This window comes from Leuciscus leuciscus (assembly GCF_965113295.1).
Source record: "Leuciscus leuciscus genome assembly, chromosome: 1".
NCBI lineage: Eukaryota > Metazoa > Chordata > Actinopteri > Cypriniformes > Leuciscidae > Leuciscus > Leuciscus leuciscus.
In genome coordinates this window covers 61,500,260-61,525,779 of record NC_138725.1, presented here as the reverse complement: position 1 = coordinate 61,525,779, position 25,520 = coordinate 61,500,260, and the positions used below count along the sequence as shown (strand labels likewise).

The 25,520-nt window shown below is 37.8% G+C and overlaps 1 protein-coding gene across 10 annotated transcripts in view; it reads right to left on the bottom strand.

The window, feature by feature from the left end:
* Window positions 1–6,170: 6,170 nt before the first annotated feature.
* mrtfaa (myocardin related transcription factor Aa) overlaps window positions 6,171–25,520 on the bottom strand; it is a 49,462-nt gene continuing 30,112 nt past the window's right edge. For 4 of the 10 annotated variants that reach the window (XM_082165175.1, XM_082165176.1, XM_082165181.1 and 1 more), the window contains 12 exons: window positions 24,642–24,796; window positions 16,504–16,614; window positions 15,843–16,093; window positions 14,656–14,824; window positions 14,145–14,534; window positions 11,981–12,505; window positions 11,605–11,808; window positions 11,399–11,515; window positions 10,580–10,738; window positions 9,407–9,478; window positions 9,074–9,131; window positions 6,171–8,968 (listed from right to left, as the gene is read on the bottom strand). In XM_082165175.1, the coding sequence (XP_082021301.1) occupies window positions 8,436–8,968; window positions 9,074–9,131; window positions 9,407–9,478; window positions 10,580–10,738; window positions 11,399–11,515; window positions 11,605–11,808; window positions 11,981–12,505; window positions 14,145–14,534; window positions 14,656–14,824; window positions 15,843–16,093; window positions 16,504–16,614; window positions 24,642–24,796 (2,744 nt within the window). In that variant the 3' untranslated portion in view covers window positions 6,171–8,435. Of the gene's footprint in view, window positions 8,969–9,073; window positions 9,132–9,406; window positions 9,482–10,579; window positions 10,739–11,398; window positions 11,516–11,604; window positions 11,809–11,980; window positions 12,506–14,144; window positions 14,535–14,655; window positions 14,825–15,842; window positions 16,094–16,503; window positions 16,615–24,641; window positions 24,797–25,520 lie in introns of all 10 variants that reach the window. The other 6 variants (XM_082165183.1, XM_082165177.1, XM_082165178.1 and 3 more) reach the window with 6 other exon arrangements.

The window sequence follows — 25,520 nt, the reverse complement described above, 5'->3', positions numbered from 1 at the left end:
GGTCTGAATACTTTCTGTACCCACTGTACATACATATACATATATACACAAACACACATAAACCACTTGTCCTCAATGTCCCGAATAACATTTTCAAAAACATTAAAAAAAAAATCATACCAACCCAAAACTTTGAAACAGTAGTGTAAAAGTATGTTACAGTGTGTTTATGTGATAAATAAATGTCTAAAATGGGTCATGCCTCTCTCACACTGCAGCAAGACGGGACCTAAACACTGAGAGAGACAGAGAGATGATGAAATAATCGGGAAGGATTGCCGAAAGAAAAGGATGAAAACTCTGTGCAAAACAAATAAAAGCTTTCTAGAGCAAAACGTTTTTTTTTTTTTTTAAATCAATAGAAAAGGAAACAACAGGGAGAGACACTATAAAGAGAGCGAGCACACACTTTTCTTCCTGTATATTTATGTCTGTGGAGAATGCAGGCCATTTCACAATTACACTCCTCCTAGTCAGACACACACACACACACACACACACACACACACACACACACACACACACACACACACACACACACACACACACACACACACACACACACACACACACACACACACACACAGCTCCTGCAAACCCCCAACCCTTTTTGTTACACACACAATTAAAACACAGAGTCAGCTCCAGCTCCATCAATCACTTGTGTAAGAGCGAGAAGAGGGTGGACACATGACTCTAGTCACACGGAAGATAAATGTTGGACTCTACAGAACACGGTCATGGCAAGCACGTGTTCCAAGCTCTATATCTGCATGTGTTCTAGAACTTCGACCTGTCAATCACAGCGTTACTGTCACAGGACACCACAAGGAGGTTTGCAATACCTTGGAAGGGTTGCACTAGCCATAAAGTCTTTCCTAAATTGGGACGTAAAGTTCCCACTAAGAGCTTAGCGACTAATTTGTTTTTAACTAACTCTGCTTTTAATTTGGTTGCACCATTTGTTCAAAGATTTGATGAAACGGAAGTCGCAACAGATAATTTCTTCTGTATTTTGATGTGCATTTTAACGTAATTTTTACATGCAACTAAACCAAACCAAAGCCTAACCATATAGCAAGTAGGCTATATGTATTTAATTAATATTACGTAGTACTTAAAGGGATGGTTCGGAGTAAAATCTGCCTAGGGTCCTTTGCCCCCTTGGTTGAACATTATTAAAGTTAGAGCTTATTTAGAGAAATCAGCCGGATGGCTTAGTGCAGGCACTAATGGATCCTATGATGTATCTCTTAAGTTACCCCATTAATAATGCCCAGAATGGTACCAAACTTATACAGTAGTACAAATAGGTTCTGTACTCATAAAACGAGGCATTGGAAAGTTTGTAAGTACATCAGGAGTTTATTTAAATAACACTTGCCTGACGGCTCATGCTACTGCTAACCCGGACATCGAGGTCACTTCAGTGGTTTGGGAAAAGCACGTAAAAAGTCCTGGCAGAAAGCGATGCATAAGGATGTAGTGTAACGACACCCAGTTCCAGGAATGCACTAATATTTTGTTGGTAGTACCAGTCTGCAACAATTATTAGTTAACACTAAGTTGTTAACACTTTGGAAAAAATAATAATTCGTCATTACACTACATCCTTATGCATCACTTTCTGCCAGGACTTTTATGTGCTTTTCCCAAACCACTGAAGTGAGGTCGACGTCCGGGTTAGCAGTAGCATGAGCTACTGTATAAGTTTGGTACCATTCTGGGCATTATTAGTGGGGTAATTTACAAGATACATCATAGGATCCATTAGCACCTGCACTAAGCCATCCGGCTGATTTCTCTAAATAAGCTCTAACTTTAATAATGTTCAACCAAGGGAAAAAAGGCTTCTGGGGGGGTGTTTGGCTCGAGGTCATGGTGCAAAGGACCCTAGGCTGATTTTACTCCGAACCATCCCTTTAAATGTATAATTACAGCGTAACAAATACACCTTAAAAGGGCCCCATTATGGATTTTTGAAAATGACCTTTCATGTAATGTGTAACATAGCTCTAAGTGAATGAAAACATCCTGCGATTTGAAAGTGCACCGTATATAAAGTTGTTGTCTTTCAAAAGTAAGAGTCGACTCTGAGTCAATTAAATGAATCGTTTTTTCAAACGAGTCATAAGCCGTTTCGTTGTGACGTCAAGACAAAACATTAGCATATTGCCCACCCACTTATTGCGTGCGCAGACACCAGGGAAAACTTGAACCTCAAACCTGCAGCTGATTCCTGTGGATGCTGGATAGCATCATGTCGAGAAGATGCTGTGCTCTACAATGTGAAGGTAAATCCAGGTTTTTTTCACTGCCCAAGGACGAGCATGTGAAGAATCAGTGGTTAAAGTTCATCTTTACCATGATACCACAGCAGTATAATCCTAAACTTTTGCGGTGTTCCCTTTATTTCACTGACGACTGCTTCTCGGAGTTCAATGCAGGATTCGCAAACCACTTGCTCTTGAAAGATGGTGTTCAAAATACGTAGTTTTGAGTTTTATATTGTGTAGGTCTCCTGCTAACTGGCGAACTCACGTTATTACTGTCTTACTGAAATACTTCTGCTAATCAGTTTGTGGGCCACTATTACCAAAACCTGTGTCTAGTAATGCAGATTGTCTGTCATTCTCACTACTTTGAGGAAAGATTAAGCATGGAGCAAGATTTGTTTCACCAACGTTTAAGTTACATCAGTCATTCACGCTAGAGCTCGACTAATGTATACATTGCATACATGCACTGTTATTGATACAGTTTCCACGTGTTCACTGCAATATATTAGAAAAATACTCTGTAAATAAATTATTACAAGTAAAATAATCGGTTTGTTGATGGACATGCACTTGTTAATGCTGCTGATGGTGAGGAATTACAGTTGTAACATCTCATATAATGTACCTCAAACTGAGTAGTGTATCACTGAGAAACACTGAGTCCTGCTCGAGTCGTTCTTGCGATGGAAGTTCGGGTTCAATAACTATTGACTATTGTTCGGGTAGCGCTTGCATTGATATGGTAAAATCAATTATTCATTCATGCTATCTATATAGCAGTCATTGTTCATTACTGTGTTTAGTTTACGGTGTAGGAAGCCTCACGTTGTTATGGCAATGGCCGTTTTTGTTTTCAACGTGCTGTATGCGGTAAACCAATCACAACAGACTGAGCTGTCTGGCCAACAAGCGCAGAGTAGCTCGCGGAAAGGAGGTTTTAGAGAGATTGATTAATCTGACGAGTCGTTTGAGAATTATTTCAAATGTGGTGATTTGCAAATGTATATTATGAGGAAATTTAACAGTTTTTTTACCTTTGATGCATGTAAACCTGTTGTAGGAGACTCCAAAACAACATTAGGAAACTTTAAAATATCATAATAGGGGCACTTTAAAGGTGCAGTGTGTAATTTTTAGCGGCATCTAGTGGTGAAGTTACAAATTGCAACCATCAAAAGTTACGGTGGCCGACAGGAAAAGATGTCGTCGTCTGAGACAGTAGAGAGTAGCCAGTTAAGCAATGAGGTTTCTTTACAAAGACAAATTAAGAAATGATGTTTACTTTATTATTCAGTAAAACGATGTTATTGCGAATATTATTGTTACTTGTTCATCATTGTGTCAGTGTTTTATTCACTGACTTAGCTAGCTTCTTTGCACGAAGAACAACATAGTGACGAAACGCGCTCTATAGTAGTTCGTCCGTTTAGGGCTAGTGTTGAAACATGTCGGCGCAAAATGGCGACTTAACATGTAGGGGACCCGTGGTGTATGACATTGCATTTCTGTCTACAGATCCTCCTAAATATTACACAATGCACCTTTAAAATAAAGTGTAAACAATAATGTATAGGTGCATAATTTGAGGTTTACTTTTATTGAATAGTTTACTATTTGCAAAGCCTCTAAATCTTCTTTTAAAACCCTTGTCTAGTTGAATCTTGTATAACCTAAAAAAGTTGGCACAACTGGAGCAACCGACCTCTCCATGGAGAAAGCATTAAACTGGCCATGGTGCATTGCAATGACGTCGAGAAAAATTAAAGTGTGAAAGTGAAAATCAGTCACGCAACCAAAACTTTTGATGCAACACACATACATACATTCACCAACTAGAGTTTCAGATAAATTGGTCCCGATTTGCTGTATTCCCAGTTCGTTTCAAACTCAAAACACACCTTAAACATTCATAAACGTCAAAAGCTTTCTTTGGTCTTCAAGCACCCCTAATAAATGACCTTAGGTCTAAAAGTCATGAGAAAGCACCACTGAAACCTGCACTACCGATAACGATGAGATAGATGCAAGACACCCGTATAGTTTCTATCGTCCATCAGGTTTTGACCTCCTCAGCTCAACTCCCTTATTGTGTTGACTAAATTAAATATGATGCTCTGTATATTGAGCAATACAATGACAAGCCCTTCCGTCCGCACGAGCCATTATTTAATTAATTCGGGTCGTTAAGAGAGCTAGGGGCTGTCTGGGAAAGGGGTTGGGTCAGCAGTCCATTACGACTGATAGATTTCTGCATCTCGGTAAATTGATTAAACAATGTGATGAATGGACACTGAAACACTCAGCCAGGAGGAGAACACACGCACAGGGGGCGATGATGTCATCGAGGAGGGCGTGGAACATGGGAACAGACTGTTCTGTTACAATTTGAGAATCCTGGCAGGATGCAGTTGAACATTATGCAACAGACGTGCAGTCTAGAATCGCTCATCCTAAGGTCAAGATACTCTCTAATGGGTTCATCAGAGGTGCATTCGACGCCAGGGTGTGAATTAGTAATTTACGGACAGGGGAGGTGCTCTTACACTGATCTCACCAGAGGACGGTTATGAATTTATAATCATGCCCGCACCATCTAATCCAACAAGCTGCCTGTAAACACAAGGTTCACTGAACATAGATGAAATAGAGCAAATGTTCTGCTTGAGAGTCTGGTTTAACACTTAAAAAAAACAACAACACACAAACAAAATAATGAATGAATGAAAAAATGTCACTCAGAATTTCAGCAAGGCATCATGAGTGCAGCAAACCTCCACAGTAAGAAGAAGAAAAAATCTATTCTGTGTTGCATTATGTTAAGTGCCAAAAGTCCACATTTTAAACTACAATGAGGTAATTTAAATTTAAATTGCATTGAACTGTGGGATATTTTGATGAACAAATTCTGATGAGAATAGGGGTCTTTCGGGAATAATATGTAGGCCTATAAAAAATACATAAAATACGGATGTACAAAACTTTAGCCTGGTTGATGGGTTGTCTGAACAACCAGCAAACCAAGACAATCTTAAAGGAATAGTTCACCAAAAATAATAACTTTCTGTCATCATTTACTCACCAACATGTCATTCCAAATCTGATGACTTTATGTCTTCCATATGTAACCCTAAAGGAGAAATGTTAAGGTTAAGCCAATAGTATTGAAAGTCAAGGGGGGAAATCAGGGCTGTCAAGCTCCAAAAATACTTTGTCTACTACGCAACTCATGCAGTATATTTCAAGTCTTCTATACAATAGCTTTGTGATCAGATGTAATCATTGTTCACTTACTTGCTCATATTTGGATGAACTGTCTCTTTAAGGAAGCCCGGTTTACGGTAGCATTCACGTTTGTAAGGAATATATGGATGTCACGTGCAAATTGACCATTCTGACCCAACCCTACTGCATACTTTTTACCCCAACCACAATAATAACAATATTATTTTTTTTTTTACCAAGACTGCCCTTTCCGCCCTGGAAAGCACAACATACATTTATTTTACATTTGCAAATAAATCTTACAGATATTAAGCCCTGAGAGGCTCTAAAGCCCCACAAAATGAACACATTCAGCCAGTGAAGCATTGAGGAGTTTGATTCTCCAGCATACAGCAGGGTACGGTGGACTGGGGACCATGTGGACATGAAGTTCAATTTGGGCTCAACCACAGGAAGCACCAGCCAAAACTCCGTAAGTGCAATTTCAAACAGATGGAGAGCGTGAATACTGCGGACAGTAATGCTGTTCCCACAAACGACGTCACACACACGCACACACCACAATTCATTCCTGAGCTCATGTACAATATGCAGAAATGCTGGAAAATTGCACATTCAAGCAATGCATAAAGAGAATAACAGTAATAATATAAGTGTGTTTGAGGGTCCTTGAAATTTGAATGTTGCTTATTGATAAAATGTGGTTATGCCTTGTTTATATGTGATTAGATTCCTCTGTACACAAAAATATATACATTCAAATCATCTTAGAAACATTCATTATCTCTTAGGCTCATATTCCTTTATCAAAACTTCAGCCTATAGACAGAAGTATTGATAAAATACAGTGCAGTACAGTACGCTGTGTACTGTGATAGGCATATACAGTTCATATACAATGCAGAATATTTACAGTAAAAAGAGCTATAGGTTGGACGTAATGTTTTTGAAAGGTACAGGCATGTTAGATTTTTAAGAATGTTAACATTAAATTAAAATGCAGCTTCATGTAATAAAGTAATTTCCCAGCACACACCGAGTCTTGTATATAACATGCACAGAATTATTTACTGGGTCTAAAATGTATGAAGCAGTAACACCTCTTTTAAGCTTGCTATAATGTGATGATAAATTTGTTTTGAACTGTATTTAGGTGATTATTTATAATGTAAACCTGGCAAGGAAAAGGAATAATAAGGCTAATATCTTTTCGGAATTATCCTCTCAACTTCAGAACTCAATATGTTAAGCACTCTGGGAATTATTTTGTACTAATAACTTAAAAAGAAAATCTAAACTTCGTCTGGCAGCTCTCATTGGGTAGCAATGCAAGCAAATGCTAACAGGCTAGCAAATACAAAGTATGAATGGCTTGTCTTACCATATTGAAAAATATAACTAAAGTCGAATAGTCCCTTTGTATTATAATTCAATACAATTTTGAATAGCTTACTGGCTATCTATATAGCCATAAAATAATATTTTTGGCACCTGTACAAAATGTTTAACAGATAATGTTGTGAATAGTAGCTACAGAGATACACACATGTCTCTTGTCCTATTGAATATTAATAATAATAATATATATAATATTATTATTATATATAATAATATATAATACTAATACATAATATTAATAATAGTTCGTTAATAATACCACCGTTAAAAAAATAATACAATCAAGAAGTCATGGCAACATATGTTTTTCCCCCATTACTTTTACTCATCAAAATAATTTAAAGATTCAACTCAATTTTTAAGTCAGTTTGACAATTTAAATGAGTTGAAATGACTAGTAACGCCAACTTGATTATGTTTTAAAATAAGGCGTAGGTAGAAATTTTTACGGTGCAATAATAATAATAGTAATAATAATAGCAATTATTATTAGAAGTAGTAGTTATAGCAGTGTTACTAAAATGCTTATGCTAACATACAAATGTAAATGCTATCAAAATGTTACGAAATCTGTTGGCTTATAGGGTTATAGCATATGCTATAATTTTTTTTTTTTAGCAACATTAGTTTAATACTATAAATGGTAATCTCCAGGGGCATATTCTGTAGCTATTGAGTTTTCAATGACCAGTATGCATAAGTCAACCAGTTATATTTGGTAAAGCAAATAGTTCACCCAAAAATTTAAATGTTGTCGTCATTTACTCACCCTCAAGTTTTCCCAAATCTGTATGAATTTATTTCTTCTGTTGAACACAAAGGAAGATATTTTGAAGAATGTTGTTAATCAAACAATTAGCCATTGACTTCCATTGCATTTTTTTTTTTTTTTTTTTTGCTACCGTCAACTGTCTGGTTACCAACACTCTTTAAAATATCTTCTCTTGTGTTCAACAGAAGAAACTCATACAGGTTTGGAACAACTTGAGGGTGAGTAAATGGAATTTAAATGTTTTACTTTTTGGGTGAACTGTCACTTTAAATTCAAAATGTGCACTACAATATTGAGGCAAAAACTGTATATATTGCTTGTCTGTATGCCTACTTCCATAAGCACACGTATGTCACCAAAACATTTGAGCAAATGCATCATTTAGAAAGCATCTTGTTTTAAGTGTCATGATATTATAAGAGCAATTCACATATTTTAATTGATAAAAGCATAAAAACATCTTATTCTTCTTGTTTCCAAATATGGAAAGTTTTAGAAATGCGTCTCAGATAAGAAAATGCTCAAAAAAAGTGCTTCTGGATAAAAAAAACAATATATCAGATTGACTGCTCTGTGACATACGTGTGTTATGAGGGGTGTGAGCATTTGTACAAGGGGAGGTGAGGGATAAAGTCCTTCAAAATGTAACGTGATCCAAGTTAAATTAGTATTACGGGAATCCAAACTTGTTGAATCCAAACTGGAAAAGTCCCTGGTGGAAACAAAAATAAAAGCTGCTGTACTGTGCGAAGTAAGCCAATCCACTACAAGCTGGACCAATTCAGATCAGAAGTGTCCAGAAAGTCTGCAGAAAATAAGCTGGAGGAGTCGTGTCCATTCATATGTACCATCCCTGGCTCCTCCCCTTCAGCCCCGCCCATTCCGAGCTCCATCCAATCCATAGGATCGGGGGCAGAGTCTACCAAATCTGAGGCAGAGTGATTGGAAAAGCTCATGTCACACGTATCCATTGGGGAACGTGGGTGGTCTAGGATACTCGGTGTGCTGAGCATTTGGTTGTGGAGGTCTACGATTAGCGTTGTCGGTCCTCCTGGCTCCAATCCCAGCAAAGGTTTGCCAGTAGTGCTTTCCAGGAAATCTTCAAGACGCCCACCTCCTGTGCCACAAATGCCGTGAGCCTTAATGGAAGGAGGTTGAGATTCTAAAATCAAAGTTTTGACGGGCAGATCAGAGGGAGGGGAAAGACAGAGAGGGAAGGAGCTCGAGAAAAGGGGCGTGTTTGGCCGAAGCCTTTCGAGAACAGGATCAGGGGCGGCTTTGAAATTCTCAGAGATTTCTGTAGGATGCAGGAAACAAAGCATGAGTGTGAGCAACTATACACTTTTCTCATCTAAATGACTTTGGATGACAGTAAATATTAAAAGAAATCGTCCAAAATCACCTCCACGCTGAATTAGGATGTCAAACAGGTCGTCAACCTGCTGATGGCAGCCATTCTCCTGCAAGAACACCAACATCGTTAAATATGCCAACATGGAGAGCAATCGGGATTTCGTTCAGTAATCAGAATTGGGATTTGCTCCCCGAAATCCATTAAATCATTCAGTAAACAAATTAAATGGGAAAACTGTTCTAAATCAGCACCAAGTGATGACAAATCATGGATTTACAAATTAACGGTCAGAAAAATGTATATGAAAAGAACAACTCAACTCACAGAGGAACAACAGAAATTTGACACAAGATGGAAGAGAGATGGAGTACAAGACAGTACCTGATGGCAAAGAGCTATGGGTGAACACAAGTTGGAGGGAGAGAGCAAAGCATGCTGGTCCAAACACATCTTCTCCTGACAGACAGACATGGATGCATATTACAGGATTCGTTCTGTCATTATTAACTCACCCACATGTTATTCCAGGTCATTTTTCCATGGAACACTAATATAAATTTTTCACAAAGTTCATCTCCATAAACAAGTTTATAGGACAAAAACACCAAAACATGACATTTGCACCATAAGAGTAGACCATTTTACTTCTTGGAATATATGATAGCTTTACTTGTAATAGTCGATACGACTTTAGTAGTCGTTTGAACCACATTCGTGGTGCTTATTTGTTGTTTTTGTAGATTGACGGATATGTTCACCATTCAAAAATTAAAAATAATTTGCATTAAAGTTGTCCTTTTGTGCTCCACATAAAAAAAATTAAAGCACACATGTTCGGAACGACATGAGGGTGATGAAATGACAGTGTGGTGAGAAGAGATAGAGGTTTGGTAATACAAAATGATTCTTAATGTGGTTAAAAGAGCGTTTAGAGTAAGATTAAGTAGAGTTGGTGAGGTACATGATGCCATGCCAAACTACCAAAATTAGTTAACATACATGTTGCAATAAAGGTCTAAAGATGTTGCCACAAACAAGGTGAGCTCTATTTATATCACAGACCTTTAAATCTGTACTCCACTAACAAAATCTGTGCCTTATAGCAGTCTAGACACAACTGAATTTCGACTGAAGTTCCTATTAGAATTCCAGCCTCGTACGACACAGATTTTGTTATTTACTTGTAGAAAAGAGTCTTGCTGGCCCCAAGACAGTCTTTACATAGAGTACAGACACAAACATAAGCTCTGCTCCAAAAACCCGTTTTTGAAACTCTTTCCAGCTTTACACAGTCAACCATTCTTAATCTTAGGTGTTCTGAGATCTCTTTTTCTCAAGGCATGCTTTACATGAGGCAATGCTTCTTGTAAAGAGCAAACTCAAAAACTATTATTTTTCTTTTTGGATTGAACTCCAGGATAGCTGATGCGATGCTACATTCGAATTTGGTTAAAATAACATGTATATTAGAAGGCATCATAATGTAAAAGGCATCTATAGATGGCCATCAAATAAGGTTTTGGAACAGATCTTTAGTACGTACACAAACAAAACACTTACATTGTTGTTGTTGTTGGGAGATGAGGGGGCGGGCTCCATGTCGTTCATGGACTCCACTGGAGAGAAGAACGGTTGGAGCTTGTATGGTGCTGAGATGGATGTAAAGCTTGATGTTTTGTAATTGGTCGTCGTGTTTAAGTCTGGCTTTAGTGCCTGTCAAAAGTAAAAACATGCATCTCAATTAGTCCCAGTGTTAATGGGCTAATAGCCCATGCATGCAGCCCTCATTTGAACATCAGTGACAGTGATTAGTCATTAACATTTTAATAAGCGAGTTTAAAAGCCTCATAATTGTGTTCAATGACTTGTCAAGAATAAGTGATGCTGCTTTACACATATCATTAATTTGTATGAAGGAAAGATGGTCATTTTCTGCAAAAGTCCTTCCCTATTAGCTATCATAGACTCTAAATTACACTGACAGCTTAAAGAAGGAAGGATATATTCAGAATAGCATACTAGCACACTACTCATACAGTACGATTTTAGGAGTATGTAACAAGTATACTGTGTAGTATGCATGTTCTACATGCAAATAATTCCCCTATTAACATTTGTGAAAACATGCAGTATATAATCAGAGCACAATGCACAGTATTCTATATCCCACAATGCAATGCGCATTGTGACTTGACCTGCATGTGGTGATTGATTGAACTAGAAGTAATATCATCTGTGACTTATATTTTTTTCATTTCATTGATCAGACTGACTAAAGTTAACATTTTTACACAAAATCATGTGATCATGTAAGTATTCTGTATTACTTCATTCCAAATAGTACAATGAATAAAAAAGTGGTTTAGAACAAACCTTTTTGATTGGCTGTTTCAAAATGACAGTTTGTATGGGCTGTTCAGACTGAGTGTTATTGTTAGGCAATTCAGTCTCTGATTGGTTGGTAAATGTTGTGGATGTAGACTGTAGTCTCTGAAAATGACATAAACCTCAATGATTACATAATAAATGTATAGACTTTGACAACTTTAAGCATTGAGGCTCAACGCCATGAGTATTACCTGTAGTTTGATCTGATTGGTTACTTTGCCCTGGGGGCGGCGGCCTCTGGCTGGTGCGTCTGTGTTTTGATTTGACAGAGTTAGCAAGAACTGGTTGCCATTACTGTCGGTCACTATCGCGGGGGTGGAGTTTGGGTTAAGTCCGTCCACTGGGAATGAAGAAACAGGACTTGACTGCTGGTTGGTAAGTGCTAGAGGCAACTGCTGGAAAAATGGAAAAGACAGAAGGATAGTTAAAAACGTGAGATGCTCCACGATTTTCCACTACAATTAAAAGATAAGCATCCGACTACTGCTGTGCCGCAAACGTAACCCCAGGGGGCCGCAATATAGTGCTAGGGTGAGTCGGAAAATGCTGTAGAAACACTGTACTGACTTGTTTTTGTTGGTTGTGCTGTTGTTTTTGTGTTTTCCTCTTCCTCTGATGTGCTTGTTGCTGCAGGTTACGCTGATTCTGTTGCATTATGAGCTGCTGCTGCTGCCGGTCCTGCTCCAGCGTCCTTTGCTGCTCCGCCTGCGGGAACACCTGTGGCTCAGTTACCATCTCACTCTCCTCCAACACCTCTATGACTTCTTCCTTTATGGTCGCCCTAACAGCCTCCATAGTGACACCCAGAAGATCCTTTTTGACTCGGACTGACACGCCCACCTGTTTGCCCTCCAGCTGCGAGCGCAACGATTCGACCAGCTGCTGCTTCTGCAGAAGCATGCGCGTGAGTTCCTGAATGCGCCGGTCTTTCTCCTGCAGCATCTGGTCCTTATCTACAGGGGGCGCAGCAGACTGGGACAGCAGGCAGCAGGAGGACGGAGACGTCCGGCTGCCGGGCTCCTCTTTAATGCAGATCGCTGTGGGGAGAGGGGAAGAAGGCTGCAAGGACAGCTGGGTAAGAGGAGAGGTCACCTAAACGGGACATACATAAATATTATGAGCTTTTATTCAATATATTTCTAATTACAACCATTCAGAATACTCACACACTTACAGTATATAATTGTATAAATGTAATAATTCCATACTTGAGGAATATAGTGTCTTCTGAGACAAAGTATAATCAACAGAAAAGTCTACGCTGGAAGCAGCTGACATATTGCTATGTGCAATTAGTTGATGAACACACTGTGTGATTTCTGACTCGCAGCAGAGCTACTTTAAAAAACAACAACTATTAAATAATTATAATGTTATTATGCGTGTAAGAAATAAATAATTGTTTGCTATACATTTTATTTATCATAAATGTTCTCATAATATACATTGTACACCTAATTTCTCCAAGAGGTTTGTTTGAAGATTCAGTCTCTCTAAACCCCTCCTTTCCGCGATCCAACTCTGCTCTGATTGGTCAGCTCTGTTGCCCAGTCTGTTGTGATTGGTCTACTCTGCTCTGATTGGTCAGATGGCCCAGGCTGTTGTGATTGGTCTACTCTCCTCTGATCGGTCATAACTCTATTCAATAACTTTACTTAACTTTATTTGTCGTGCACTTTGATCTTTCATTTTTTCCTGACATTTAAACTTTACAAACAGCTATATTACACACTGCGTGAAAGGAAACATTCAAAAAAGCACAACAGGGGCACTTTAAATATTTTCTAATCATTACAAGCTAGTGTGATGTTTCTGTCATTCTAATGTAGATGGACTTTTATTTTTAACCAAATAAATGAATGAATAAATAGAACTATAAACAAATACAATTCATAGCAATGAATTTTATAATCATATTATCCACAGATATAAATAATTACTCAATTATATTATTTTATTATTATTAATTTGGAACAAATTATTAAAATTATTATTAATACAATTAATTATTATGGTATAAATTATTATATCAGATATATTTCATTAAAAATAGAGTAGGCTTTTACTTTCTGTTGCTGAGAAAGTAAAAGTAAAAGTACTGTTGCTGAGGTCTGGCCAAATTATTATTTTGAAATAATTCATTTTAATTGTTATTATCGATTATTAGACCAACAGATTTTCATTCAAATATAAAGTGGGATTTTGCTAACATCGAGCCTAATTATTTTATTAAATAAAATAAATGATTTAAATGACTATTTATAAAATTGATTATAATATTATCATCAATTACTGTACATAACCAATAGATTTTAATTAAAAGTGGGACTTTATTTTCATTTGACCATTGCTGAAGTCTAGCCGAATTATTATTCTGAAATAATCTAAATTATTATTAACAAAAATATTACCATAAATTATATAACCAACATATTTTCATTTCAAATAAAGTAGGAATTTATTTTCATTTGACTGTTGCTGAAGACTAGCCTCAAGCTCACATCTGATTGGTTTGTGGTGAGTGAACATTCGGAAGTGTCATGCAGTTTTGACACTAGACAGCCTCTAGCTGTTTTGGTGCAATGCTTCATTTGTCCCTTCCATTGCAGACACAGTGTAAGGTTTTCTATAAATGCCACTTTGTACACGTTTCACTATCGCTAATCCAGAAGTTACCCATTTTCATTTGTCTGAATGCTAGTGGTAAGAAAGCACAGAAGAAAACATTTACCATTTCCCCAAAAGCGTCACCATTACAGCTCGTTTCATCTGGGCTCAGTCCAGTCGATGAGCGCTCTGAGTGGGCGGGGGAAACCGGAGGGGAGGAGCTAGTGCTGCCAAACTGCATTATCTGTGGTGCTGTCACCTGAGCTCCGCCCATTTCAGCAGTGGCAACGAATGGGAAGGAAGCAACCACCATGCCCCTGTCTCTTAACTGGTACAGGGAAGAGTCTCCTCCCGCTACAGGGGCAGCTGTTGAGTGCGTGTTGGTTTTAGAAGATGTTGGTGCACTGGTGCCACCGTGCTGCTCCTGAAAATTCTTCAGCCGTTCAATAAGGTCATTTTTGGTGCCCGAGACAGTTAAGCCCCGCAGTTTTAACTCCTGCTTCAGCTCTGCCACCTGCAGGAAATGAAGAGAACGACAGGATGTGACAGGAGTTCATTTGATTTCATACAATTTGAATAGCCAGTCAGTAATGAGTAGTGTAATTGAGAATGATAAGTGTAGCATGTGATTCAACCTTTAGCTCATCCAGGTTAGGAGGCAGAGGCCCTATTTTAATCCCGCATCCACTTGCAGTGTTCTGATGATTTTGACCTGTCAGATTAGAGGATGTTGACTGAGGTTGCGTGTCATTCCTGGATGATGATGGGCCATTGGCTGAGGCAAGCTGTTGATCAGCAGGAGGCCTAAATAAAGTGTAAAAAACAATATAATAACAGTAATATATACACTACTGTTTAAAAGTTTGGACCAGTAAATTTCATACTTTTATACAGCAACGAAGAATTAAATTTATCAAAAGTGAAAAATTTTCTATTTTCAAATAAATGCAGTGCTTTCTATTCATAAAAATATAGTATTAGTATGATTTCTGAAAGATCATGTGACAGAAGACATGAGTAATGACTGCTGAAAATGCTTTATCATCAAAAGGAATAAAACAATACATTAGATATTATGAAATTAAATTTAAAAATTATAATAATATTCCACAATATTACTGTTATTACTTTTTTTAAATCAAATAAAGGCAGCCTTTGTGAGAACAAGATTTCTTTCAAAAAACATTTGAAAAAAATGGTAACACTTTACAATAAGGTTCATTACATTAGTTGATGTAATAATAACTAACATGAACTAACCATGAGCAATACATTTGTTACTGTATTTGTTAATCTTTGTTAATGTTAGTTAATAAAAATAAAGCTGTTCATTGTTTGTTCATGTTAGTTCAGTGCATTAACTAATGTTAACAAGATTTTAATAAAATATTAGTAAATGTTGAAATTAACATTAACAAAGATTAATAAATGCTGTATAAGTGCAGTTCATTATTAGTTCATGCTAACTAATGTAGTTAACTAATTTTAACTAATGAACCTTATTGTAAAGTGTTACCAAAAAACTTAAAGTTTGTAAGATATATACATATATATTATAGATATATTTTTTCTTTTAATATTCTTTAGTATATATATATATATAAAACACATTTTATTTCAATATTTCTTTATATACATTATATATACTATATTTTATATATATATATATATATGTTTTTTTTAATATATATTACATTTTTCTTTATCCTTTAAAAATGTATATTTATCTTTTTTATTACAAGATTTTTTTTTATGTTTTTTTGTAAAACATGCATAGTTCAATATATAATCAACATACAAATGTGTATGTGGCGTATCTTACTTGGGCGGAGCAGGTAAGATGGTGTGGTAGTTGTAGTTTTGTTGCTGTTGGTTTATGATCTGTAGCTGAAGGAAGAGCTGCTGTTGATAGAGGAGTTTGGCGTAGGAGGAGTCAAGCAGAGGCGGAGGCTCACGCTCAGGTTTCTGGTCCGGAGGAACATACTGGTGATATTTCAGCTTCCTTACTTTGGGTTTATTCTCTCTCACCTTCTTAGAGCGCTGAGCAGGGCGCTCACTACTCACTTTACCACCCTAAAGAAGACAGAAAGAGATTATGATTAAGCATTAACATGTCAGTTATTCAGAGTTTCAGACAAACCCCCATCCCAAGTCAAAGGGATAATAATCTTTAAACTAGTAGGGGAATGTCACCTTTTGACCAATGACATTTTGATGATAAAGACGTTTCCAGTCTTTCATAATAACTAGATAAGTTTTGGATACATATATACATACATGCATTTATATAGCAATGCATGTAGTTAATTGCTACATAATAGTGTCCAAAATATTCTCAATATGTCAAAAATATTGGGCAAAAACTAAGACTAGCATGGAAAAGGATTTATCTTGTGGCATTGTTGCACTGTGCATGATAGGATACGTGTGCAAGACTTTAAATTGTAATTACAGCTGTCCTGGGTTAAATGAGGAACCGTCACCTTTTGTAGTGCAGGAGCTTGCTTGTGGCCTGTTGTTCCATTGGCTAGTTTCTGCTGAGGGGCGGGGCCAGCTGCGTTTGGCAGCGGAGGTGGAGGAGGAGGGGGCGGGACCTAAGAGAGGACAGGACAGGAGGAGCACATGAACTTAAGCAACTCCATCACGACTGCGCGACTTTATTCAGAGAGTGCGGGCATGTGTGTGTAAATGTGACTACAGGACCAAAACATTATTGCGTGCAGATGATCCAGTGCGATTACATGCATGCTTGTTAGAATAAGTGTGTGCGAAAGTGTCTGAGTGGATGTTTAATGAGCTGAAGGAAGATGGTGAGCGTTGCAAATAATTCAGAGCTCTAGAGAGCTGACTGAGCATGAGGAGCTACACGAAGACTTCCAAGTGTGTGTGTGATATTCTGATGATGATAGATTATTATTTATAAGCCAGAGGGGATTTACTGAAACTGCCAAGATTTGCACAGGTTTAATGGAAAACAAATTGAGACTACCTTTATGTGTTTGAGACACTCAATACTATGCGCTAGAAGTATACATGCTATTGGTGATGGGGATGTATATATACGTTTGCCATACTTTTACATACCACTAATCCCTTTATCACTGTTTGCATTGTTATTTTAGTATTACAGTTCCATATCACTTCGCCAAATCATTTCAGTTATTTTAGCTATAGGTTTTTACAGCCGACAATAGCAAAATAACAACGACACTGACCAAGCAAATAGATAAAGTTAACGATAGGATAAAAACGACAAATTATTTACATGTTTTTTGCCACAAAATTACGTTTTACTGTGTACGGAAAGCACATACTCTCTTTCACGCAAACACACACTCACACAGAAACGTGTTGTCGGCGCTGCGCTGACATTTTTATCAGTAAAATAGTTTAGCAACTTAAAAGCTACATGACATTTCTCACTAGCGAGGTAATAACGGCGTTGTTCTTGGACCAGATAAACTTACAATAGAGACGAACACTGTTGAGGGACACAAACTCAGGTAATTTACACACGCTTAATCTCTCTCTCTCTCTCTCTCTCTCTCTCTCTCTCTCTCTCTCTCTCTCTCTCTCTCTCTCTCTCTCTCTCTCTCTCTCTCTCTCTCTCTCTCTCTCTCTCCTCTCTATGTGCGCATGTGCGGAGTGGGTGAGTGTGGAAGGAGCAGGTTGTTGGGAGTGAAAGCGTTTTCTCTGTTTGAGTGAGATTTCTTTACTTTTTCTTTTTTTTTTTTTTTTTTTTTTTTTTTTTCTAGTTATAGATAATAGTTTAGTTTAGCTTTTCCCCTGACTTCGGTCAGAGAGTGGGGATAATGGGGTCGGAAACGGGGGATCTCTCACGGTTAACAATCAAACATGGTTGTAAGTGTATGCCTGAGGCCGCGGTGTCAGTGGAGGATTGCCTGATAGCCGTGAGTGCGGCGATCGGTGGTGCAAACATTAAATCTGCCTCCCGTATGAATAAAGCCATTGTGTTCTTTCTCAGTGAAAGCCAAATGGTGGACGAATTGATTGAAACTGGTTTGGTAATCAATGACATTTTTGTGCCTGTTTTGCCTTTGTCAAGCCCGGCAAAGAAAGTTATTTTATCAAACATACCGCCGTTTGTTAAAAACGAAAAATTAGAACAAATACTCCAGAGGTATGGTAAACTAGTGAGTGCTATTAAAATGATCCCTCTTGGATGTAAAAATCCCGAGATTAGACACGTAATGTCTTTCCGGCGTCAGGTTTTAATGATTTTAAACTCTCAGAGTGATCCATTAAATCTGTCAGTGAAATTAAGCATCGATGGCAAAGATTACACTGTTTTTATAAGTTCAGAATCAATGAAATGCTTTGTGTGCGGTGAGTTTGGACATGTCAGACAAACTTGTCCGAGGCGAGACAGGTCAGCTTCGGCTGCAGGTGCGGAGAACAGCGAGAGGGCGGCCGGCGCGGATGTTGCTGCGACAGCTGTGGCGTCAGAACCGCAGCTGGACGGAGCGATCTCTGCGCCTGGTGACTTGCCCGAGGGGAGACCGGTGCCAGGGGCCTCTGGAGACGGCCTGGTTGAGGCTGTTGAGGAGGAGACCGGCCCGAGTCATGTTCCCGCTGTAACGCAGGCAGAGACGAGTCCGGGACAGGTGTGTTTGCAGGCAATGTCTGAAAATAATTTGATTTCTGAAGGAAAACAAACACAGCCTGATGGGATTGAGAATGATACAATTAAAGTTGCCGATGATTCATTAAAATTGAGAAGAGATGATATTTTATCTCAAGAATCTGTGGATTTAATGGATGACTCTGACAATGAACACGACTATACAGAGATAATGGGAAATGACGCGGAGGATTCGGAGCTCGTCACTGGAGGTAAGACAAAACTTTACTCGTTTCAGCAGATTAATCATTTTTTGGATACAACTAAAGGACACCGTAAACCGAAAATTGAGGTATTTTTTCCTGACGCAAAATTGTTTTTGTTGTCTGGTACCATGGCAATGAGAAAAGCTTCCTTGGAAGAGCTTGACAAACCCAAACGGTACCGTCTTAAGAAGCTTCTTAGCAATGTTAGAAGTTCTTTGAACTTACAAGGTAAAAAATGAATATATTTTGGTTACCTAAAAACTTTTGTCGATTAGTTGTATTGTGTGTTTTTTTTATACTTATTTTCATGGCACCTTTGAGGATTTGTTCATTGAACGTTAATGGGTGTCGTGATGCTATGAAAAGGGCTAGTCTTTTTGATTATATAGTGATGAAAAGCGCTAGTGTGGTTTTTCTACAGGAAACGCACACAGATGATAACAATCAGATACAGTGGCTGAGTGAATGGAAGGGTCAGGCTATTTTGAGTCATGGCTCTAGTGTCAGTGCAGGGGTGGCTATTCTGCTGACACCTGAATATAAAGAGCAACCTGTTAGTGTGTTTGAACTCGTTTCTGGTCGTTTACTGAGAGTTGATGTAACTGTTCAGGGTAATAATTTTTCTTTTGTCAATGTATATGCACCGAACATTGGGTCAGAACGTGTTTTGTTTTTTAAAAAACTTAAAACTGCACTATGTGATATTTCTCATGATAGGACCATTGTTCTGGCAGGAGATTTTAACTGCACTTTAAGTCATATTTTAGATAGGAATCATGAAGAGCCCCACAGTCAATCTGCTGACGAGCTTCGGTCTTTAATTGTTTACCACAATCTTATAGACGTTTGGAGAGAATCATTTCCTCAGGTCAGGCAATACACCTGGGTGAAAATAAATTCTAATATGGTATCTGGGGCTAGGTTGGACAGGATCTATGTACAAAAAAGCAAAAGAGATCACTTTTATAATAGCTGTATATTTCCTACTGCTTTGTCTGATCACCATTTTTTATCTATTGATGTCTTTACTGCAGAGAGCACATGTAAGAATTTTTTTTGGAAATTTAATAATAGATTATTATTAGATCAGAATTTTGTGCACTCTTTCACTCATTTCTGGGAGATCTGGAGAGAGAGTAAAACACAGTATAAGTCCCTGAGTCAGTGGTGGGATATTGGCAAAACTCAAATTAAATTGTTCTGCCAGAGTTACTCTTCTTACAATAAAAGTTTTCTGGACAAGAAGATGGAACAGCTTGAACAGGAAATACTTCTACTTAATTTTGAAGGGGACAGTGACACTGAGTCTTTGAAACAGAATAAATTTCTTTTGCGGAATCTACTGGAGGAAAGAGCCCAGGAGACGCTGATTCGTGCAAGATTTGTATCTTTCAATAGCATGGACTCTCCTACTTCGTTCTTTTTTAACTTAGAGAAGAAGACTGTGGATAAGAAGATTTTAGGCTGTTTGAAGCTTCCAGAGGGGAGGAAAGTTACTGATGGTCATGGGATTATTTCTTACGCACTATCTTTTTATGAGGATCTCTACAGAGCTGAATCTTGCAATGATGAGATGGCTGAACTTCTCTTTAAGGATTTACCTCAGCTTTCAGAAGGAGAGAAAACCAAGCTTGATAAACTATTGACTTTTGATGAACTATCTGTTGCTGTTAAAGAACTGAGTTCTGGTAAAGCTCCGGGATTGGACGGACTTAATGCAGAGTTTTATAAACATTTCTGGTCAGTCATCGGAAAGGATTTGTTTTCTGTTTTCATCGAGAGTTTTGATAGAGGTACACTTCCTTTGAGTCTACGAAGAGCTATGGTCACCCTATTACCTAAAAAGGGTGATCTTGAAGACATTAGATGCTGGCGTCCGGTCTCATTACTCGGAGTAGACTATAAGATTTTTTCGAAGTCTTTAACTAACAGAGTTAAATTGTACATTTCCTCAGTGATTCATCCGGATCAGTCATATTGCATTCCAGGAAGGACTATTTTTGATAACCTTTTTTTGATTCGAGACCTGATTTCTTTTGCAAAGATACAGAATTTTGACATTGGTTTTGTGTCTTTGGACCAGGAGAAAGCATTTGATCGGGTCGATCATGGTTTCCTGGTTAAGTGCCTTGAGGCTTTTGGATTTGGTCCATCTATTATTGCCTATATTAAACTGTTGTACACTGACACATACAGCATGCTGAAAATTAATGGTACCCTTACAAGACCTTTCAGAGTAAGCAGAGGCATAAGGCAGGGGTGTGGACTTTCAGGAATCCTGTATGCAATTGCAATTGAACCTTTTTTGGTCGCACTGAGAAACAAGCTGGGTGGCATATCAACAGTGTGTCCGTCCACCTCAGACCCAAAAACTGTTAAGCTTAGTGCCTATGCTGATGATGTCACTGTTTTTATTAGATCTGCTCAGGATGTTAGGACTTTGAGAGAATCTTTGGAGGTTTATCAGAAAGCTTCCTCATCTCGAATTAATTGGCAAAAGTGTGCCTCCTTTTTACTGGGTGAATGGGAGAATGGAGGCCCTCCAGCACTTCCTCAGAACTGTTCCTGGAGTCTAGAGGGGTTTAAAGTGCTGGGAATTTTTCTTGGAACTGACCAATATATCCAGAAAAACTGGGATGGATTGTTTGAAAAAGTGTCTGGGCGTATACAAAGATGGAAATGGATACTAACTCAACTGTCATATAGAGGAAGAGTGCTCATTATTAATAACTTAGCAGCTTCCATGATGTGGCATCGCTTAAATGTGATTGACCCACCAAAAGATTTGTTGCAACGTCTGCAGAAGACTTTTGTTGATTTTTTCTGGGATGGTTACCATTGGTTTCCCCCTGCAATTCTGTATTTGCCAGTTAATGAAGGGGGCCAAGGGTTGATTGATTTGGCAGCCAAGGTTAAAGCTATGAGGTTAAAGACGGTTCAGAGCCTACTCTACCCTGTGGAATTTAAGCCATGGGTATCGTTTGGTCTGGCATTGCTCAGAAGTTTTGGTGGGTTCAGTCTTGATAGGCATTTGTTTTTAATGTCTTCTTATGATGGAAAGTTTTCAGCTGATGTAACATTTTATACTTCTGTGTTAAACTCCTGGTCAGGTTTTAAATTGATTAGAAATGGAAATAATCATTTTGGCCTTGAAGAACCACTGTTTTACAACTCAATATTGGGTGATAACATCTGTACATCTAATACAATTGTTAAAACTTTTTTGAAAAAAGGACTGACTAAAGTTTCAGACTTGATTGATACCTCGTCTAAAAAATGGAGGTCAATCATAGAGATTGCTAATCAGGCTGGTATTAAATCAGTCAGGACAATAGAGAGGCTCATTGGTGGGTTGAAAGCGGCTTTTCCCTCCACACTCCTCCTGTTTGTTAACAGTTTTCTGTCTGGAGGTCCTTCTGAAGTTTTGTTTCCCAAGTTATTTGTTTCTCCCAAGGTTGGTTTTGAAGATAATCATGTAGGAAAGCTGCTGACATTTAACGGTTTACAAGAGCTTGAATTTCAGCTGGTAGGGAAAAGAGACCTATATCAGTTATGTGTTAAAGTGGATTACTTTGAGAATATTAAGGACAGAGTTGATACAAAATGGAGAGAATTTTTAACAGTTCCTGCAGCTCTTTCTCCTTCATGGAGGCTTTTTTATAAGGGTCCACTACCTAAACGATCTGGAGACCTACAGTGGAGGTTATTACATTGTGCACTACCTACTAATTCTCATGTTTCTAAATTTAATTTGAATGTACTACCTTTTTGTTTTTTCTGTTCTTTACCAGAATCTGTTTTTCATGCTTTTACTGAGTGTTCTAGATTAGCTCCATTATTTATGTTGCTTGAAAGACTTTTTGGGGTTTTAGGTTTTGTTTTTAACAAGACACTATTCATATATGGTTGTAAGTATTCAAGAACGCACCGACAGCAGTGTACTGTAGCAAATTTCATAACTGGACAAGCCAAATTAGCCATTTGGAAGTCTTGCAGACTGGCTGCTGAAGGACGGAATATAGATGTTGTTCTGCTGTTTACTGCTTTGGTTGAATCCAGAATAAGAGTGGAACATAGATTTTTTCAAATGACAAATAACTTGATTGAGTTTGAGTTTAAATGGTGTGTAAATGGAGCTTTACTGTCTTTTTCTGAGGAAGGAGAAATAATGTTTAATTGGTGATGTATGGTGGTTATTTTGAGTGCAATTTGTTTAACTTATTAGTATTTTTTTTTTTTTTATTACTTTTTGCAATATGATGTTTGAAGTATAATGACGTGTTCGTTTTTAGGATGTTTTAATAAAGTGTGTTAAAAGTCTCTCTCTCTCTCTCTCTCTCTCTCTCTCTCTCTCTCTCTCTCTCTCTCTCTCTCTCTCTCTCTCTCTCTCTCTCTCTCTCTCTCTCTCTCTCTCTCTCTCTCTCTCTCTCTCTCTCTCTCTCTCTCTCTCTCTCTCTCTCTCTCTCTCTCTCTCTCTCTCTCTCTCTCTCTCTCTCTCTCTCTCTCTCTCTCTCTCTCTCTCTCTCTCTCTCTCTCTCTCTCTCTCTCTCTCTCTCTCTCTCTCTCTCTCTCTCTCTTCTCTCTCTCTCTCTCTCTCATCAGTGGCTCAAGCCTCCAAAGCTCTAAAATTACGTCAGTTAGCAATGGAGGCGTGGGATGAGATGTGTAAGAAATTAGTCCTACACACAAGAGTGTTTAAGGACAAAAACCTGACAAATGTGTTGAAATACATCATCTGAACAAAGTAAAAAGCAAAGTGGTAAAAGTAGTATAAGCGGAAAAATTGACTCCGGGGCCATTGAATTATTGAATTATCGCTTCGCGTTGACAATTATTCCTTACATATATTAATACTTTGAATTAACCTTTATTTTTATATTTTCAGATTTTATTTCAATTTTAGTTTGTTTTATAATCTTGTTATGTGCTTTTGTCATTTGTTATTTTAAGATATTTCTATTTAGCTTTAATTTTATTTCACTTTAAGTATTTTAGTACTTCTGCTTAAACTTAATAAACTTAAAACTTATTTTATTTCAGCTATTTGCCAATGCAACATCTAATTTTTATATTATATATATATATATATATATATATATATATAAGGCCTGTAAAAAATAACATGTAAAGTTCTCTGATTAATATTTTCTTTCTTAATAACGTATTAAAAATATTAAACACAATTAATGCAGCATCCGTTTTTTTCCTGACATGCTTTGGCTAGCGTTACAGTGCATGATCCCGCTTTCTGGATTGCCAGCTTCGTCAAGTGAGAGAGAGCGGCTGGCCAAGGATGGTTCGCGTATAGGCCTATCCTATGATCATCATTCATTCGACTCGGCGCAGTAAAAATTCACGCCTGAAAAATCCTCTCCCCCTCTCCCTCTCACTTCTGTCATTAGATCCAACGTGACTTTTTACTGCGCCGAGTCGAAGTGCTCCCAAGTGCTATTCCGACATACATTATAGTAATCCTTTTTACCCGCTTAGAAAAGCCCCACGTTTTATTTTGTGTCACCATACTTGGTCGTGTAACTGTAACTGTATAAGCTAAGTGCTATCTAAGTGTCGCCGCGCGCCAGAGCGATTGAGTGCACGCACTGAGACGAGAGACGTATGTATCAACTCGTCTTAGTTAAGGGAATAACATAGTTTAATATGAAAAAAACGGTGGAGTGTTCCTTTAAATGAGCTAAAATGCTTCACGTCAACGCTGCAATTGCCCAAAGTATACTTCCATTACTCTGAGGTATAGAAAATTATGATATGGCACCTGTTTTGGTGTTGTTTCATTGGCTGGTATCTCAGGCGGAGAAGGTAAGTGGACAAGGGGAGAGTCCTGACAGAGTATCTGTTCTGGTGAGAAAGCGTCACTGCTTTCCTCATCAAACGAAGAGTTCTCTGCTTCTACTTTTGGAAACTCCGTCTCTGAAGGCGAGAGAGCGAAAGAAGAATGGTTAGAGTAAACATGCAAGATTTGTACATTTTCTAAAGTCAACATCAGTGGTGGGTGCAAGGATGATCCAGGAGGTGGATGACAGGCACAACAAAACATGTTTTTACTCTTTTATTTTGTTTATTTTCAATGTATTTTTTATTTTTGCATTTTAAAGAGTGTTTATTTTCACAATTGCATTTCACTTTATTTTCTGCCAGGTGTAATGAAATGAGTAAAGAAATACGATTCATGCCTATAGCTAAAACATGGGATTTTTCATATTGCCATTAAATAAATAAATGAATAAATTGTTTTAGAAATACTCAGTGATCTTAAATAAGAAAAAGCACAAAGTAAACCTCTGAACAGCACCATTTCCCTGTTTCACTTACACTGCACTAATATTGTCCTATAGTGAATAATAAAACCTTTAAACGCCACTGCATTATATTTCTATTTAATTTGAGCGTGCTCTGAGAGTGTGGCATTATGCCGATAATCATTAACTCTCTAATTAGGTTATTTAGGGATTAAAACAGTTTAAGTCGTTCTGTGCAAACATCTTTTTAGCATTCCCTCTCTGTGCTGCATTGTGTGATGCTGCATAAACTTCACGGTTAATCGACTCTTGCCACCACAGAGTGGCATATACTGTTTGAACATGAATGTAAATTCCCCTCTAATTAATTTAACTTGGTGTTTGACGCACACCGA